The sequence below is a fragment of the Camarhynchus parvulus genome, chromosome 7 (genome assembly GCF_901933205.1).
Source record: "Camarhynchus parvulus chromosome 7, STF_HiC, whole genome shotgun sequence".
NCBI lineage: Eukaryota > Metazoa > Chordata > Aves > Passeriformes > Thraupidae > Camarhynchus > Camarhynchus parvulus.
The window spans coordinates 22,430,611-22,448,166 of NC_044577.1; the positions used below are offsets into that span (position 1 = coordinate 22,430,611).

Below are 17,556 nucleotides of genomic sequence, written 5' to 3' on the forward strand. Positions count from 1 at the left end.
CGACACGGTCACAGGCACAGGGGCAACAGCCAGGATTCCCATGGAATGGATGGGGCCTAGCATGCATCCAACTGGGCAGAAGCTTCCCAGTAGCCACCTTGCAAGTCTCTGGGATGCCTGTGATGGGTCCCCACCTCCTGCCAGTCTGCAAACAGCTGACAGGACAGTTATTATGGGATGGCAGGAGAGCACCCGAGAGAAAGTCTCACACAAGTAGGTCACCAGGACCGAGGGTCCCCCTCCATCCTTCTGTCACCCTAGAGGAATGGAGAGCCCTTGGCAGCAGGAAGAGCAGGGTGCTGCATCCTGAAATACCCTATGCTGTCTCCAATCCACTTTTATTCACAATCAGAAAATAACTTACCATACAATAACACAGACACACAGAGCACAGCCCCGGGCACCCGCCCCTCCGGCCACGAAGCCCAAGCCAGCCCAGAGGTGAGAGGTGAGCCCCAGCCCGGGGAGCCGTGCCCCTTCTCCATCCCACGGGGTGCTCCAACCCCATCCTGCTCCGAGCACAACCTCGCGTGTGGTTGGAGGAACTTGTGCACAGTGCTAGTGTGTGTCCCCCCCACTTCCCTCCCACCCTGGGCTCCCCATGCCCTGCTGTCCACGGCCCCATCCTGCTCCATACCGCTGGGTGCCAGCGGGCAGTCCCCCACCCCCAGGCCCTCCCTCCGCCCCCCCGAGTGGTGCTGGTGTCGGCGGTCTGTACAGCATGGCCGTGGGCTCCCCGGGGCCGGGAGCCTTGGTGCTCTCATGTGGGGCTGGGGGGCAGCGGGCAGCCCTGCCCTGCCCTTCCCAGGTGACGACAAAGTGCTGATTTTGGAGGGTGCCGAGCATGTCCTCTCCTGCTCCCTCGGAGCGGAGGGAAGCGGGTATCGCGGCTCCACCTCCCCCCGGCGCCAATCCCCGTCTCCCTCCCCTGCCGCAGGCAGGCGTGCTTGTCCCTGGCACCCTGGGGTGGGCACCCAGCCCTGCCTGGCTACTTGCAGACGCTGACCCACTCGGTGATGCGGCACTCCTCGCAGGCCACGAAGCAGCACCAGTGGAACTTGCAGTTGCAGCGCTCGCTGCGCGTCTGCCGCAGGATGTTGTGCCCGCGGCCGCAGCACAGGCTCTCGCAGTTGTCCATGCCCGGGCTGGTCTTGTTGCACAGGCGCCCTTGAGTGCCCAAGGAGTCCAGGGCCGGCTCTCGCTCGCAGAAGTCGGGTGACTTCTCGAAGTAAACCAGCTCGCTGATGCCAGCCCGGCGGCGGTGCCGAGCGTGGCCCAGCTCCAGCTGCCCGGCGTTCCGGTTGTGGGGCCGGATGAGAGTGGCCCCGTAGAAGCGGTCCTTGAGCAGGGACCCCACCAGGCGAAACTCAGGCGTCACCTGCCAGCATGTCTTCAGCTGGCAGCTCCCTGAGGTACCGTGGCATTTGCACTTTCTCCTCATGTTGTCCATCACCACCTGGGCGGGGAAGGAAGGAAGGACAGAGGAGTTAGCATGAAGGAGACGCATTTTGGGGACTGGAGAAGCCACAATGGAGCTCTGTGTGGGTTGGCACTACAGGAGCATCAAGGGCTGGCATGAGTAGCCATCAAAGCTCTGGAACTGCAAAGCCAGCAAGGCTGCACCCTGTTGCTGTGCCCAGTGCAACTCATGTCCCACACCCTGTCCCTTCCCATCTTGGTAATACCAACTGGCTTTTATGTTTCATCAAGGGATTGGCACCTAAAGGAGAGGGTGAGCTCTTTAAGCACAGGGAGGAGAAGGAGCCTGGATCTCACCTCCCACTGCTGCTTGGCTCCAGCAGCATCAACCTGATCCTGGACCCCAGTTAAAAGCCAGCATGGAGCATTGGCTGCATGGTGCAGCCATACTGGGACCTCCCCAGTGCAAGGGTCTCCCATGCACCTCACCAGGCAGTAGCACTGCAAGTGGGGCAAGTGGGAGGGATGCTTCCCCTTCCTTTCCTCTCCCCAAGGCCTTCATCCCATAAAGCCCCAGTTCTGGGAGTCCTAGGAGCAGCTCTGCTTTTAGCTCTTGCCTGCTCTCCTGCAGCCAACCTCGCCACAGTTCCAAATTCCAAGCAGGGATCACATCCCTGACTTACAGTTTGTAGAGGCTGCAGTGTGGCCAGTGCCACCCATCCAGCGCCTTCAAGGGCCAGGGTGCATGGGCTGGGCTCTGGCTGTGGTTTGGGCCAGCCTGAAAGCACAGCTCGTGCAGGGGTCAGAGGCCAGTGTGGGGCTCCTTGGACTCCCTTGGCAAGGCTGCATGCTGGAATCCCCTATATCCCCCCCTCCCTGTAAGGGATACTGCTGTGGCCAAGCCAAGAGAAACAGCTCATGCCCATCAATGTGTGGCACAACATGGCCACACATCCCCACACAGGCTGGAAAGAGGCAGTTTATAATGTCCTCTGCTCTGTCCCAACAGGGATTCTTGCTGGGTTGTGTGCCCCCATATCCATGTGCTCACACAGGCTTCACCGAGTTCCCTTCCCATGCACACACCCAAACCTCACCAGAGTTCAGATGGGGCTTGCAGACTATCACAGGCTGATCCCCATACCCAGGGCCCTGCTCCAGGGCTTGTGGGGGGATTCCAGGGGACACCTGCCCCTGTGAAAGGTGCTGTCCTACAATGCCTGTCCTACATATCTACCTGGCTTCATGCCTGCCACATGTTGCCTATTTCTGCCCCCCTCCCTGGGAGGGACACATGTGACAGGAGAGCCTTGTTTAGGTAGAGGTGGGTAGTTTTTATTCCTTGTTTTCTTGTTTTTGAGTAAATCTCCAAGTTGCTAAGCAGTTATGGTAATGAAGGCAGGCCAGGGAAACACGCCTGGAGCTCGGGGCACATGGCGGAGAGGTCTGGGCTGGGCTGGAGTTTGGCTTTCATCCTGCTGAGAGTCCTGCTCCTGCTGGGAAGAGCCTCCACCTCACAGGTAATGAGCTACCTGGCCTCTCCACCATGTCCTGGGTGTGACAGCAGCTGCTCGCCACTGTTCTTGTCACTATCCTTGGGAACACGCTGGCACTGGCACCCTTTCCCACATTCCCACCCTACTGGCTTGGCTGGACCAGGAAAAATCTGCATTCAGGGCTGTGGCTGGCAGGCTCGCCATGGGGATGGAGGGCACAGTGGTGTGACAGCTGGACAAGAGTTTATTTGGGCCTACAGCTGGTCACAGCAGGGGCTGAAGAAGGTGTCAAGTGTGACCATCTGCATCACCCAAGCCATCACTGCTGAACATCCCGAGCCCCAGCACCACAACACCCGTCTACCCCTGCACAGGCAGCACAGAGGGGACAGGACCCTGACAGAGCTGGGAGATGCAAGAAGAGCCCATGTGAGTCCTCGCCCCGTGCTTTTGTCATTGAATTCTCTCCACGCACCCTTACCCATCCTTTCCCTGTCTCATAGACACCCAAGTTCGACACATGCCCGGACTCGCTGGTGCTTTCTTTCACACATTCCCAGCTCCTCCCAGGCACGCTCATAAGAACTTTATCATAGGTCTTTGTTGTGAGGGTAATGGGTAGTTCCTGGCTTCCTTTCATCCTCTCTTGCTCTCAGATCTGGTGAGTTAGGAGGACCTGCAAAGCCTCTCTCACACTCCTGCTGCTCCTTGCTGGGGAGCTTGCTGCCTGCCAGGGATGCAGAACACCCACCTCAGTCTTGAGTTGGACCAAGCAATGATTGTCCCAGGGCTTCCTGACCTTCCTCAGGAGCAAGGTCACCACTGCAGGGCTCTATCAGAGGATGCTGCACATCCCTTGCAGCTGCAATCCCCTGCCCAGCTTCATAGCTGGGTGTAAAAAGGAAAAATCAGTGTGTTTCTGCCTGGTTTCGAACCAGGGACCTTCCGCGTGTCAGGCGAACGTGATAACCACTACACTACAGAAACCACCTCTGATGGCACCTGGGTGCCACCATCCATGGAATTGTCACCTCCCTCCAGCATTGTAGGGTCTGAGCCAGGAGACAGGCTCACCCACAGGCACAGCACCCTCGGGACACACAGGAACCAGAGAGAAGATGCTCAGAACCAGTGAGATGATGGAGGGCTCTGGGTGCTGCAGCTGCTCGGTGCACGGACGGGGATGGTGCATGGCAGGGCATGGCACGAGGTGTGCACGTCCACATCACTGCCCTGCTAAAGAGGTTCAAGCCTCAGGACTTGGAGGGGAGGACCACAGAGCTGCTGCAATGAGCACAGCCATTCCTTTCTGAGGAAATCCCAGGAGATTGTTCCTTATTACAGCAGGAAAATTGCTCCTGGTACTTAGTGGGGCTTGGTGGGTGTGGGATCCACAGCATTGCTATAAGAGCAGGTGGGGAGTTGGAGAACCCATCCCCAGTGGGAACCCATCCCCAGGGCCAGCCCTGGCAATAAGCACAGCACCAACACAGACCAGGCACAGCATCATCTCCTTGTTCCAATGCCTGGCACCCACAGCACCACACATGGGCTCACATCCTCATCTCAACAAGGTCCCTGAGCTGCCTGTCCAGGCATCCCTTCCCCACCTGTACAGGTACCGTTCCCTCCTTTATTCCTTTAGTCTTTTTCTGCCTCTTCTTCCAGCTCCCAGGCTTCTTTCATCAGTCCAGATCTTGTCTCTGAAGCGATCAAGAGTTGACATTGCCAGTCTCGTGCCTGTCTGTCCTCAGGGACAAGCAGACCCCAGACATTCTTACTGTTACTGGATCCCATGGGAAATGTTTCGTGACATCCTACCAGAGCAAATATTCCTCTCTCACCTTCCCTTTCTTCTGCAGGCTGTGAGGTTTCCCTTGGGAAACGGGGAACACAGACCACAGGTTTCTGAGCACTGCCAAGAGTCCCAGAGATCTGGGGCATGGAGAGATGTAGGGGAATCGGGAAGAGCCCTGCAGTCAGAACTGGAACGGGGGTCTTGCCCAGATTGGGCCAGAGCAGTCTGCAGAGAATTCAGCTGCCTAACACTGAGTGAGCTTTCACTACACACAAGCAAACAAAGCCAAACAAATCAAAAGTTCTGCTATTCCCCAGGCATTTACAGCTTGACCAAACTGGGGTGGCTTCTCCAGGGTGGTAAAGCTCAGCTCCAGCATCAGGGTAAGCCACACATTAAGGTCCTGCTCTGCAGCATCCTCATCTCACAGCCAGCTTGAAACATGCTCAAAGCAAGAGGCACATCCAAATGTCTGAGCCATCCCAAGGAAACATTCCCTGTGGAATTCTGACTTTAATTATTTATTCCTGCAGCTACTACACATCCCTTGGCACTGCCCTGGCAGCATGTGGCTGGGGTCTTGGGGACATGTGTCCTGTTGGATTCAATGGATGTGATCTCTCAGGCACCTGCTGTGAGCAAAAGCAGGCAGGGAAATGCAGCCATCCTCCCAGCCCGTCCTGCCTTCATGCTCCTTGTCTCCAGTGTCAGGCTGCTTTTAAACCTCAGCTTCCAGACAGAGTGAGATACTAATTAGTACCTTTAACAAGACCTGACATCATTAGAATGGAGGGGAGGCTGTCCTGCTTGCCTGAGCAGGCTCCAACACACTGCTTGAGATGGGGGACAAGGCTGTGGGCTGTCACCTCTGCTCCCAAGGGCATGCTGTGTTTCCCAGCTGGTATAGGAGACCACTGCCTAACTCAATCTCATTCACATCTGCCTCCTCAGGGCACTGGCTCCCTTTCTGGAGGCAGAGACACGTCTAGGTGCTGCAGAATCTGTGCTGTGTCCCCATGATGCCAGTGACTTTCTTCTCCCTGTCTTTAGCTCACCCCCACTGCAGCTGCCCAACACCAGTTCACTGAGAGGCAGGAGCCAGAATCATTGCTGTGCCACCCCAGTAGCACCACTGGAGCACAGACATGGGACAGTGGCCTGGCCAGCGTCCCTTGGCAAGGCCACAGCAGCAATGCTCAGAGGTATTGCTCCCAGCAGGTGTTTGGCCAGCATATCCTTGCAGCCCTGTCCTGCTAAGGGCACCACTGCCTTTGTTCTGGGCAAGACTGGGGAGAGGGGGTGCCTCGGGGGCAATCCCAGACTCACAAATGGTTCCACAGCAGCCAGCATGAGTCCCTCACAGCCTTCCCACACATGTCCTGGGGACCCTGTTGCCACCATCCCCTCCCCACAGCCGTGACCAGCGCCCCGCTCACCTGCCGGCCCACGCGGTTGTTGTGCAGCCGCATCCGGGAGTGGATATCCCTGTAGGTTTCCCGGGAATCGAGGAAATCCTTGGAGAACTTCTCTCCATAGTCCACATCAGGGCTGCAGCCTCCCCATTCCCAGGAGTCCTGGAGGCCAGGGGTCTCAGCGGGCATGTGCTCCATGTGCACGCCGTGCACCATGCCCTTGCCGCGGTTCATGGCTTCCAGCTGCAGGCGGTGCAGCTTGCGCCGGAAAGCCTCCTCATCGCCTCGGCGCTTCTGGTCACAGCCACAGGCCTGCAGCTTCCCCAGGGCACAGGCGTTGGACACGGCGTGCACCACACCAGCAGCTGCTATGGCGTAGGCAAAGGCGCTCTCCCGAAAGCCTGCAAGGAAGGAGACGCTGGGGTCAGGCTGGGCGCTGTGACCCCCGAGTGGGGCTGGATGAGTTCATCGTCACACTGGCGTGCAGGGATTGGGAGGTTCAGCTTGCATCTTGCTTTTTCCTGATGCACCAGCTCCCACACAGAGTGAATCGCCACTCTCTGTTCTCCAGCCCCATCCCCACCAGGACACACTGCTGCCCTGAGGGCCAGCCCTGCCCTAGCTGGGACCCCAGCTTCCACCACCACCCTGCTCTCACATCACTCCAAGAGATGCCACCACAGCACTGATCAGGCATCAGCGTCATGGCTCTGAGGGGAAAGGCAATCCCTCCTCCCCTCTCCACTCAGAGTTTCCTACTATACTAAATGTAACACTGGCCGAGAGGTATTTCTGCTGAAGAATGGACCACTTCTGGTTACTCACAGGGTGCAGATTAGGCAGTAAAAAGAGCAGGCTGCACTGCCTGTCCAGCCCCATTCATCTGCCCATATCCCTTCCCACCCTGAACCCTGCCAGGTCCCACAAGAAGCTCTAAATGTGATACCAGGCTGTAAAAAAATGAGCATCCCTCATCAGTTAGAGCATGCCGTGACCACACCGTGGACTGCCAGAGCCAGCAGCTGGTTGTCATTAAACACTAGGGAGTGAGGACATCCACAAGTGTCATTAGCTGCAGACAGGGCAGATGGGGACAGGGACAGGTCTCACAGAAGGGGCAGGTCTCACAGAAGGGGCTTCATGGGGCTCCATGTGGCTGTGAGCAGGGGATACCTGAGAATCTCTTGGCTTCGCTGAAGCCAGGTGAGGACCCTCTCCTCCCTGGGAGTTTCTATTCTATTTGAAATGCAAAGTAATATTTTTGTTTGTGGTTCCCAGGTCAGACGGGGAGCCTGCAGTGCCCTTTGCTTTGGTGCACACTGACTGGCCCCAGCATGAGGCAAGGATGCAGGGAGTGCCAGATTTTGTGCCGTGGCGTCACATGTGAATAAATAAATAGCTGGAGTTCCCAGCCTCTCTCCCTCTGTTGGACATGAGCAGTTTGGCTTTGACACAGCTGAACAGACAACAGGCTTTGGGGTGTTTTCTTCACCAAATCCACACTATCAAACTGGAGTCTTGGATGAGCACCCCAAAGCTCTGCCTGTGCCCCAGAGTCGGGAGCAGTGGGAGTGCAAGCGCTGCTGCCGGCCGTGCTGGGCAGTGCTCCCCAGCACGCATGTCTCCTCCGCGGTTACTGCCGCCCGCTGAGCAAACGCTATGATCTTATTAAAGGAAAATGAAATGCAGCCCGGAAACCTGCATTTAAAGTCGTGCTGCTCTTTTGTGTGTTAATTTGACACTGGTGCATTTAAAAAATTAACGAGGCACTGCTTAAAAGCCAGCAGGAGCCTCTCCCAGCTTCCCCTCGGTGTGGGACAAGCTTGCTCTCAGCCTGCCTCTTTCCATGCACAAGTTGAACAACATTTTTCAGCGGGCAGGTAATGGGGCCGCTGGTGCGTACACTGTGCCGTGCAGCCTCCCCAGGGAGAGTGCTGGCAGGCAGCGCCTGCAACACACCCACAGCGCTGCTGGAGCATGAAGGCCCACATCTGGGCAACTTCAGTCCCCAGGTGAGCAAGGGAGGATGGAGAAACAGCACAGAAAAGTCTCCTGGATTCCCAAATCCTCCCTGTGTCAGTTCTCTGATCCTGCCATCTGGGCCAGCTTCAGCCCTTCATATGCCAAACCTGAGCACAGCCCAATCCGTCACTGCCACCCTGCTGGGCATCCCCAGCTCCTCGCACAGCCAGTGCCTGGGGACAGGGGCAGCAAACCCTTCACTCAGCACAACACCCTCCTCTCAGCCCTGCCTCTTTCTCACACATTTCTTCAGTCTAAAATATAATTTCCGGCGTGGCATCTCCTTAAAATCTCTTCTGAGCCCAGACACAAGCTCTACCCCACCCAGTCCGTCTAGCAAGCTCGTGTCCTTACAGGTAAAGAGGTCAGGTTGATTGGGCACCCTCCATGGCTGGGAAACCCGTGGGTTAAAGTCCCAGTCCTCCTTCTTCCTCTAGTGCTCGCCCAGTACATGTGAGCTGATGGATGATGTATGGATCCTCTTCTCTGGAGCTGCCATTGCCCAGGCTGTGGGCAGGAGACAGATTGGTCCCCAAGACATGGCATCACAGCCATGTCTTGTCACAATCAGGAAGTCTTGTTCCCATTTCATCGTGGTCCTTTCCCTGCTCAGTATCACTCTGCCTGGCCCCACCATTCTTCCCTGCCTTCTCCCCTTCTTCCCTCACCTGCTCTCATGGGGAGCTGTGGGCAAAGGAGAGGAGGGGTCAGGGCAGCACTGGGATCACAGCAGCCATGCCAGTACAGTTTTGCTAGGAGGTTCAGTTTACATTCCTTGCTCTACCCCAGCCACACCAGAGACAGAGGATTGAAGCAAAGCAACAAGCAACATGGCTGCAACAACCACCTGCCTCGTGGCTGGAAGCTGGAAGCTTCCAGGAACCACAGCCAAGAGTGGCATGTGGTGGCCAGCCCTGAGCCCTTTGAGGGGAGGCTCTCCAGCTACCCCAGCCACCTAAGACCTCAGCAATGATTTTTGAGTCACCATATGCCTCCAGAGACCACAGAAGAGGTGTAGCTGTGGGAGGTACAAGAAGTATTGCATCCTGCAGGGAAGAGAGAAAGGAGGACACAATCCTGACACCACCACCAGCGTTCACCCTGCTGTGTACTTAAAGACCATGCTGGGCAAGGAGGACAGGTCTGAAATCTCTTCCCCAGCTCAAATCCCAAAGCAGCTTTCTTAGGGGGGAAAGTTTTTCTCTGTCAAGCAGTACCTAAGAAATGGGGGGTCATTTAGCAAGACCCCAAGTCCCAGCAGCACTGGCTCTGCCATGGATGCTGCAGTTCCTCCATCTTTCAAGCAAATGTGCGATGAAGGCTACAGGGCTGGCTCCAGCACAGCTCTGGGCTCTACAGTCTGTAGACCAGGGACAGCTGGAGGCACAGCCTTCCTCCCACCGCTCACCATCACATCCAGGCAGCAGCTCTCTCCCAGCACTCATCACTGCAATGCCTGGCTGGCACTGAGGGAGCCAGCGGGACAGCCTCACGCAGGCCCACCCTAGGGTACCCCAGGGATGCTCAGCTGCCCCCTTCATGGCAATACCCCCCAGGAGTGAGGTGTAGCTGCCAGGAGCTGTGGGTACATTGCCCCAGCCCTGATACAAGGCAGAGGAGAACTCCTGCCACCTCCTGCGAGGCCTGCCGAGACGGCCAGTCCCGACATGCTGCCTCTCCCCCAGCCCCGCTCCCTCCCCTCCCCTCTCCCTAATTAAACTGCAGGTGAACCTGCCAGGGTCTGGCCCAGCACCAGGCACTAAATGCCTCCCTGCAGATCCCAACTTGCCTCCCTGCACCTCCTTGAGCGTGCCAGGGACAGCCCGCAGCCCTCGCTGCTGTCCGCCCACGGCAGCGTGAGGGAGCAGCCCTTGCTGCCGTGCGGGCTGCAGGGAGCCCAGCTCGGCCCACACCGCCAGCAATCCTGCCTGGCCCCAGGGTCTCCCTTCCACCGCCAGTGGGGAGAAGGTCCAGGGAATGGGGGAACCCACAGGGATGAAGCCAAGCCTCCACAGTACCCGCATGTGCTGCAGGGCCAGGTGGGCAAAGCCCTTGGTTTGCCCGGGGGTGCACAAATCCATGCCAGCAGCCCAGCTGCAGGTGCGCCAGGCCAGGCGCTGCGGTCTGCGGGTTCCACAGCTTGGCTGGGGCTCTGCAGAGCTGGGTGCCGGGGTCCTGAGCTTGGCGGCATCTCCCTGGGTAGCTGAAACAGCACCTGCCTCCTTCAGCACGCAGCAAAGCCTCCCCAAGCTCCGTTTCACAGCTGGCTGGGCCCCAGCACCTGGTGTTTCCAGCCTTGCAGGGAGTTCCCCTCTCCCTGCTGGATGAAATCAAGATCTGGCCATGGCCATGAAGACCCCTTGTCACCAGTGAGCCCTTCTAAGGTGGGCACAGGGCCTGGAAGCGTCACCCGTCTCTCCAAAGGCTGCAGGAACCAAGAAATACTGCACTCCAGGGTCATGTCCCCTCCAACCATGAGCCTTTGAAGGCCTTCAAGGACACCCAGCCCCTCCACGGGAGGTCCTAGTTTTTTCAGAGCCCCATGTAGACGAGGTTGGGGTTGGGATGAGCAAAGGGGAATAGTCAGTCCCATAGCACACCTCACACAGCCCCTGCCCAGCAGCCAAACAGTCCCGGCCGTGATGGCATTGTACCCACTCACGGGTCCACACATACTGGACAAGGACCAAGACTCAGTGACCCACCACCATCTGCAGCTTGGTTTTCATCAGGCAACCAGGCACGGGTCAGCCCAGCCAAGCCACACAGCGCCCGGCAGCCCACAGACGCTGTGGTGGGACAATGTACCAGGACACCAGGCCATCCTCTCCAGTGGGGTGGGCACAATCGTGCTGCTCACCCTTGGAGCAGGAGCAGGAGATCTATTTCCACTGCTGGTGTAGATGCAGCCACCTGCCTCGACCTCACTGCTCCCTCTCCCTACCTCTCCTGAGGCCAGAAGAGAATGTCTCTGTCAGCCAGGTGAGCACATGGAGGGAGAAGAAGGTATAGCAGAGAAGGATGGGACCAGGGACAGCACTGGAGAGTCCTGGCAGAAGTGACAGTGCCAGAGAATGGGCAGGAAGGTGGTGAGCACAGGCAGCCAGCTGGGGAGCCAGGGAAAACTGGCAGAGGATTTGCCATAGCACTGTTGAGCCTGGCTTAACATAGAGGGGACATGGGCCAAGGAGGATGTGGGATGCAGATGGTACTGGAGACTCAACAGAGGTTATAAAGGACATCTCATACCCCAAGGATGCAGCATCAAAAGACCAAACCACAGACCATGGTGGTGTCTCAAATAACCCAGTGACACTGTGAGAGCAGGGATGGTAAACTCCTGGGCACCCTCCTTGCCCTCCACTAACCTGCCATTGTGCCTCACAACCACTGTTTCCCAGATGGCAGCATCTCCCAGGTCTGTGCTCTGCCCAGCATGCTGGCAGCATCCCTGTCTCCAGCTGTGCTGCTCTAAAGCCACCCCAGACTCCCACCCCTGTCTGATTTGAAGCCTCTCCTTCCTGTCTCCCCAGGGCTTGCACTCAGACTTCTGGGATCAGCTCAGCAGGATGAGGAGATGGGCACTCATCTGCCATTGTCCTCTTCTCTGTCCCCAGGGGATGAGGTCCCTGGCAGCACTGAGTGCCTGGATACTGGGCACTGTGGGATGGGCACCATGGGACAGCTGGAACAGGGTAACATCCTGTCTGGCTCATGCCCACACTGGAGAAGACGTGAGAGATGCAGGAGGACAGGACAGAGTTGGGGAGCGAAGCCAAGCGGGGAGAGCAGGAGGGAGAAGCCAGCTACAAATAATTTAAAGTGAGATTCATGCACGGCTGAGCTGATGGCAGAAGAAGTGGGAAAAGGAATGAAAGATTAAAGGGGTCTGTCACTTTGGGTTACAAACAATGATCCTACAAGCACGTTGTGTTCCAGGCACGGCAGGGATGGGGCAGGGCGCAGAGCAGAGCCCTGCTCCCTGGAGGTCGGGTGCATTAAAGTCTGCGCCATGAAGCCTGCACCCCTCACTTCTACCACTCACTGAGATGCATCCCCTCTCTGATGCCTGGAACAGATGGAAGGCAAGGCTCACAGCTCCAGTGCTGCCACTGAGGGACATGAGTGGGTTCAAACTGGGCCAGGGCTCTGGTATCAAGGCTTGCTCCATGCCAGAACAGCTCCAAGCAGCTCCATGAGACGGCTTGGGTTCTTGGGGCTCATCCTGCAACCTCTGCTGCCAAAACAGGAGTGCCATGAGAAGCCTGCCTGCTCTGATGCTCCAGCCCTACCTCCATCCTGCCCTGCTGCTGGATATCGTGTCTCCATTCCAGAGAATGGGACCCCACCAATGCCGAGAGCCTGGGCTGAGCCATATCCAACAACTTGAGACAGGGACAGGAGTCCAGGGTCTGTGGGAGTCCCCACATCCATCAGTCACAGCCCTGACAGCAGGAAGGGCTGCAGGAGCACCTGAGACAGCAGTGAGGTGCGAGGCCCTGGGGCCAGCAGCAGACAAGGTGAGCTGAGGGAGGGATGCAGGTCACTGCTCTCTGCTGCTGGTGCTTCTCTCCCAGCCTGGTGGTACCCGGTGCAAAGCAGCTTGTCTGGGTGTGTGAGCAACTCGAGCCAGCAAGCCAGTGTCTCCTGCCGCCCGAGGAGACTAGAAGTGAACCACATTCCTCAGAGGACCTAAAATACCTCGATGCTTATCAGGGCTGACAGTCCCCACCCTTTCTGCCAGGCCCTAACCTGGGCACTGCTCACAGAGGGAGGAGACGCTGCCCTTCTCCAGGCACTAAGCTCCTGAGAGGGACCAGAGCTGCTCCATGGCAGGACCACAGCCCTGATGCCACACATGCTCCAAGGTAGCATTCCATCCAGCGAGGCTGTCCAGGCTGCCCTGAACATCTTTGGACACCAAAACACTTCTGTGATCCCCTCTCCAGCTTTCTCCCCACTTGCTACAGCTGCCTGTGGGCTCCTGTCACCACATCCCTTCAATGCCATGTAAGCCTCAAGCTGCCAACCTCTCCTCATTGAGAATCTTCTCATAGTCCCAAGGAAAGAAGACATAGGATGTGGAAGGATGTTTGAAGAAGAGTGGATGTTGCAACTCTCTGCTGGGCATCAGGTTGAGAGGCTCACAAAGCGGGTATATGAGCAATTTCTTAGGTAGTTTTCACTTTTCTTTTGTTGCTGGAGGAGTGGTCTGTGTGCTGGGCACCTGTCCTGCCCTCGGCACCCCGACTGCTGGCCACTGGTACCACACTGTCCTTCCTGACCATGGCCTGTGGCAATGGGCACTTAGAAATATGCTGAAGCACAGGTTTCAATAAAGGGTACTCAGGTGAAAATACACATTCAAGTCCTCTAGAAGATCCCATCAGGTCACAACCCTAATCTGCACCATGCAGGCCAGCCCCTCTGCACCGCAGAGTCTGCTCCTGAGGGAGACAGTATCAGCCAGGGAGGCTCTGGTGCAGGCAGAGCCAGACATGACCGCGAGGGAGATGAGATCCGGGCACCAGGATCCTTGGCAGAACATGGACAGCTAGGAGAGCTCTCTCAGCAGTGCAGCTGGGGGCTCTGTGGGCAGGTGAGCTCCCAGGACAGCCTGTCCCCTCTGCCATCACGCTTTAGGGTCCCACAAAACAGTGACCCCTTAGCCCTCTGCACTGGCAGAGCACCAGGTGACAGGCTCACAGAGCTACATCCCACTAGTTAGGGGCATTTCAGCTCATCACAACACACTCAAACACCATCCCCAGGGCAGAACTGAGCCAAGATGTTCAACTGTATCCACCAAACCAAATCCCAGAGCATAGCATCCACCTTCAGACCCATCAACTATGCTGCACACCCATGGCACTGCTCCAAACACCAGCCTACACCACACTGGGAGAAGATGCCAGAAAGCAGGAGGGCCTGGGAAGAGCCTTAGGAACACCTGGAGTTGGTCAGGGAAGAGCAGCTCAGGACAAGGGCCAGTGCAGGTACAAAGGTGCATGGAGCAGCTTTGCCATAGTGCAGTGCTCCTTTGTCTGGCAGACCATAACATTTGTCTGCCTTCATCCATGGGGGTGCTGAAGAGCTCACCTCATCATCCCCTGGGACAGGGAAGAGCTGTGCAGGGGCCCAGGGGGAGCCCTTGAGGGCTCCAGAGAGCAGGTACTGGATAGTGGGACAGGAGGGGAACCGTCCAACCCTTACCTCTGCTGAAGATGATGCTCTCATATGGAATCTTGTTCTTGGTCTCAAGGCTGGAGCAATTCCAGCGCTGGTCCCGGAACTGGTGCTGGCACTCATGGATGGCAATCTGGATGCCCTGGATGGCGGAGGCGGTGACGTCGGGGTGGCGCACACACACCTCCAGCTGCCGCCGGGTCAGCCCCGGCAGGGTCAGGCACACCGTGTTGGCATTCAGCACTGGCTCTGAGGGCAGCTTCAGGCCCAGGATCTCATTGGAGCACGAGCTGGGAGGGAAAGGACACCCTTGAGCTCAGAGCAAGCAAAGCGTCAACCACTTGGTTTTCCATTTGGGGAAGGGGAAAAGTCTGTGGGAGACAGAGACAGGGAAGGGAGAGGCTCCTCAATGCACATGGTGCCCACTGCCTATAGGGAAGGCTGGAAACACTCAACTCAGCTTACCCTGGCAGCCTTTGCCAGCAGCAGTTAAATCTGGCCATCCTGCCCCTGGAGCCCAGCATCTCCTAGGCTTGCACTCTCTCTGTGTGCTCCACCAGGGATCTCCCACACTGGCCATGCACTGCAGACTCTCAGCACACAACGCCCCAACTCGCCTTCCACAGAAAGCGTGGGCTTCCCCCTGGGAGAACTGACAGACCTTGGAGCAGGAGGACCATTCCAGCCAGCGTTGCTGGCTGATCCCCTCCCTGCATCTCCTGTATCCCCCCAACACTGCTTACAAGGGTTCTTACAAGGGAGGTAAAGGGAATGATCAGCATTTTCTTTCCAGCTCAGTTGTGAACTATGGAGCCAAGCACTGTGCTAACTATCCTCAAGCTCCCAGCAACAATCCCAAGTCCACTGTCCCATCCTAGCCCCACTGAACCAGATACATGTGGCCACAGAAGCACAGAGAGCAGCACATGGGTAGCAGCAGGGGTACAGGTACTTACACAAACAGAGACGTGACCTGGGGAAATGGGGAAGTGTGGAGTGTGTGGAGATGGGATGTGGGATGTGGGATGTGGGGAGACAAAGCATGTCCAGAAAGAGATGCCTGGAGCTAATACAGAGGTATACATGACAGACAAATCTGGAGAAGGAGACAGTAGGAAGTGTTTGCCCAGCTCCAGGGAATGGCTTGAAGGACTCTGGGATAAACAGTGCCCAAGTGCAAGACCCACAAAGCAAGCAGCAGACAGTGGGACGCCCAGCAGCAATACAGCATCTTGCAGCATGGTCCACTAGGAGCTCAGCACCACCCCACTGCTTGATCAGGAGAGCTTGGTCCCTGCTGGGAGCTCTCCCCAGGAAAGTCTCTCCCTGTTCCCTGGGACAGGCAAGAGCTGGGTCCCTGGGAGAAGCAAGCAGCTCAAAGCCCTTTGAACTTTGATTACAGAAACAAGACTTGGAGGAGGATGCTGGAGGAAGGACTGCAGCTGCCAGGTCTTAGGGAGAAGGGTTACTCCCCCTCTGTTCCCTCAAACCCTGCAAGCCTGGTGCAGGTACATGGACAGAAGCAGCTGTCAGGGGATGAGGTCCCCAGCTCAGCACTGACCCAACTCTGGAGGGAGGGTTCAGCCCCAGTGTCCTGCTGAATTACAGCTTGCTCAGGGCAGAGGGAGAGCTGTCAGGATCAGGCTGCTTTCTCCAGCTTCCCAAGGGTGTTTGTACCCATCCCACCACTTTCATGGGTAGTATATGAATATGCCCCAGTACAAATCCACCTCGACTCCAATAGGGAGAGTCGAGGTGGAGCAGAGAAGAGAGACAAAGGGAGTGCATCCCTCCAAAACCCCTACACAGAGGGGAAATCATCTTCCCAGCTTCCTGCACTCATTCCCACTGTGAAGCAAGCCCTGGCTGACAAAAGATGCAGAGCAGGACACAGCCACCACCGTCTCCAACCCCAGGAGCTCCTGCCCTGAACATAGCAATGACTTTGTTCCCTTCATGTCCTGTGCCTGACACAGCGCCTGCCATCTTTTCCCAGGGCATCCCGGAATGGGGGCGATGCCACAGTCCATCTCCCGACTGCACCTCAGGGAAACTGAGGCAGGGGCTCCGGAGAGTAGAGGGAAGGTCCTTCTGCCTCTCGCTCCACCCAGGGCGCAGGAGGACCAGGCACCAGCAAGAAGCTGTCACTGTCACACTTCTTAGGAGGATACAGCGCTCCCCCCAGCTCTCTTCCCACTTTAAATCTGGATTTAAACTTGATTTCACGGTGACAGGCCCCCAGGTCACAGGCTGCAGCGGCTGCTGCTTTAATTAATACAAGTCCCAACGTTAACAAATTATATTTAAAGGGGCTGGAGGGAGGGGGAAGGGCGGGGGACCCCCCCGACTCGTACCAGCACCAGGATTAACCCCCGGCTGCCTGCAGTGCACAAGTTTGGGAGCGGGCAGAGGGAAGGCGAAGACGGACAGGGACGGTGAATTTGGGGGTTCGCTTTCTGGAAAGCAGGTGGCCCCCTCTTACCCCTCTAGCATTTAGGACAGGCGGAGCCAGGGAGAGGACTCAGGGGGATCCAGCAGGCACCGACCCCCACGACAGTGACATCCCAGCCCGCATTCCCCCGTCCTCCGCGGGCGAGCGGGGAAACTGAGGCAGTCGGGGCGGGCGCTGGAGCTCTGGCCGGGGAGGAAGGGGGACAGCCTCCTGGAGCGGGAGAAGCTGCGCATCCCACCGGCGTTCCGTCGGGACGAGGGAAGGCGGAGGGGGGCAGCAGCCCTGACAGCCCCTTGAACGGGGGCCCGCCAGCGTGCGGGGCCGGGCTGGGGCGGCGGGACCCCCCCGGAGCCCCCTGGGCAGACCGCCCCCGGTGCGGGGCTGGGCGCGGCGGCTTCCCGGCGCCCTCCCCGTGGGGCCGGGGCTCTCAGCGGCGGGGCTGGGGATGGAGGGGTGCAGCTCCTACCTGGGTACCCAGAGGCTGAGCAGCAGCGAGCAGAGTCCGTGGGCCAGGGCCGGGCGCATCTTCGCTGGGGCAGCGGCTGTGCGGGCTGCGGGCGGGCGGGCGCCTTTGGGGCAGGGGCGGCGGGGCTCGGCGCTGCTCTCTGCCCGCTTTGTTTGTTGTGGGTTGTTTGCTTGTTTGTGTTTTCCCCTCTCCTCCCTCTCACTGGCTCCCTGCGCGCCGGGGCTCGGCTCGCCGGGGCGGCTCTGCCATCCTCCCGGGATGCGCCCCCCGCCTCCCGCCGCCCCGGCGCCCTCCGAGCCCGGCGA

General features: G+C 57.9%; 1 protein-coding gene and 1 non-coding gene across 2 annotated transcripts; both read right to left on the minus strand.

Annotated features, from left to right (window-relative positions):
* Window positions 1-692: 692 nt before the first annotated feature.
* On the minus strand, window positions 693-17,556 carry WNT10A (Wnt family member 10A). Its single transcript, XM_030952380.1, has 4 exons — window positions 17,252-17,556; window positions 14,361-14,623; window positions 6,150-6,526; window positions 693-1,456 (listed from the first exon to the last, which is right to left on the minus strand). The coding sequence occupies exons 1-4, from the start codon at window positions 17,308-17,310 to the stop codon at window positions 989-991; spliced, it is 1,167 nt and encodes a 388-aa protein (XP_030808240.1). The 5' UTR covers window positions 17,311-17,556; the 3' UTR covers window positions 693-988.
* TRNAV-GAC lies at window positions 3,830-3,902 on the minus strand. Its single transcript has one exon. It is a non-coding gene; the product is annotated as a tRNA-Val (tRNA).